The sequence below is a fragment of the Eimeria mitis genome, genomic scaffold (assembly GCF_000499745.2).
Source record: "Eimeria mitis Houghton genomic scaffold, Emh_scaff2626, whole genome shotgun sequence".
NCBI classification, from domain to species: domain Eukaryota; phylum Apicomplexa; class Conoidasida; order Eucoccidiorida; family Eimeriidae; genus Eimeria; species Eimeria mitis.
The window spans coordinates 5,169-5,494 of NW_013570966.1; the positions used below are offsets into that span (position 1 = coordinate 5,169).

General features: G+C 54.0%; 1 protein-coding gene across 1 annotated transcript in view; it reads left to right on the forward strand.

Moving 5' to 3' along the window:
* Nucleotides 1-126: 126 nt before the first annotated feature.
* Nucleotides 127-326, forward strand: part of EMH_0056490 (tubulin-specific chaperone, putative) — a gene marked incomplete at both ends in the record, with an annotated part of 546 nt that continues 346 nt past the window's right edge. Inside the window, one exon of the mRNA XM_013497360.1 lies at nt 127-324. Coding sequence (XP_013352814.1) covers nt 127-324 — 198 coding nt within the window. The remainder of the gene's footprint in view (nt 325-326) is intronic.

The window sequence follows — 326 nt, forward strand, 5'->3', positions numbered from 1 at the left end:
AGCGACCCTTCTCTGGACGCTAGCGGCAGCAGCAGCAGCGCAGCAGCAGCAGCAGCAGCAGCAGCAGCAGATGTTGCAGCAGCAGCAGCAGCAGACAACGATAAAGATATTTCAAATAGATATAGAATGCCTGATGAGGTGTACGAGCAGCGCGAGGAGTCGATGCGAAAATTTATAAGAAAGCTGCAGAGCAGCAAACCAGAGCTTTTTCAGCAGCAGCAGCAGCAGCAGCAGCAGCAGCAGCAGCAGCAGCAGGAGCAGCAGCAGGAGCAGCAGAGTGAGGAGGAGATACGAAAGATGTTTCCAATCGGAGCCAGGTGTATGGT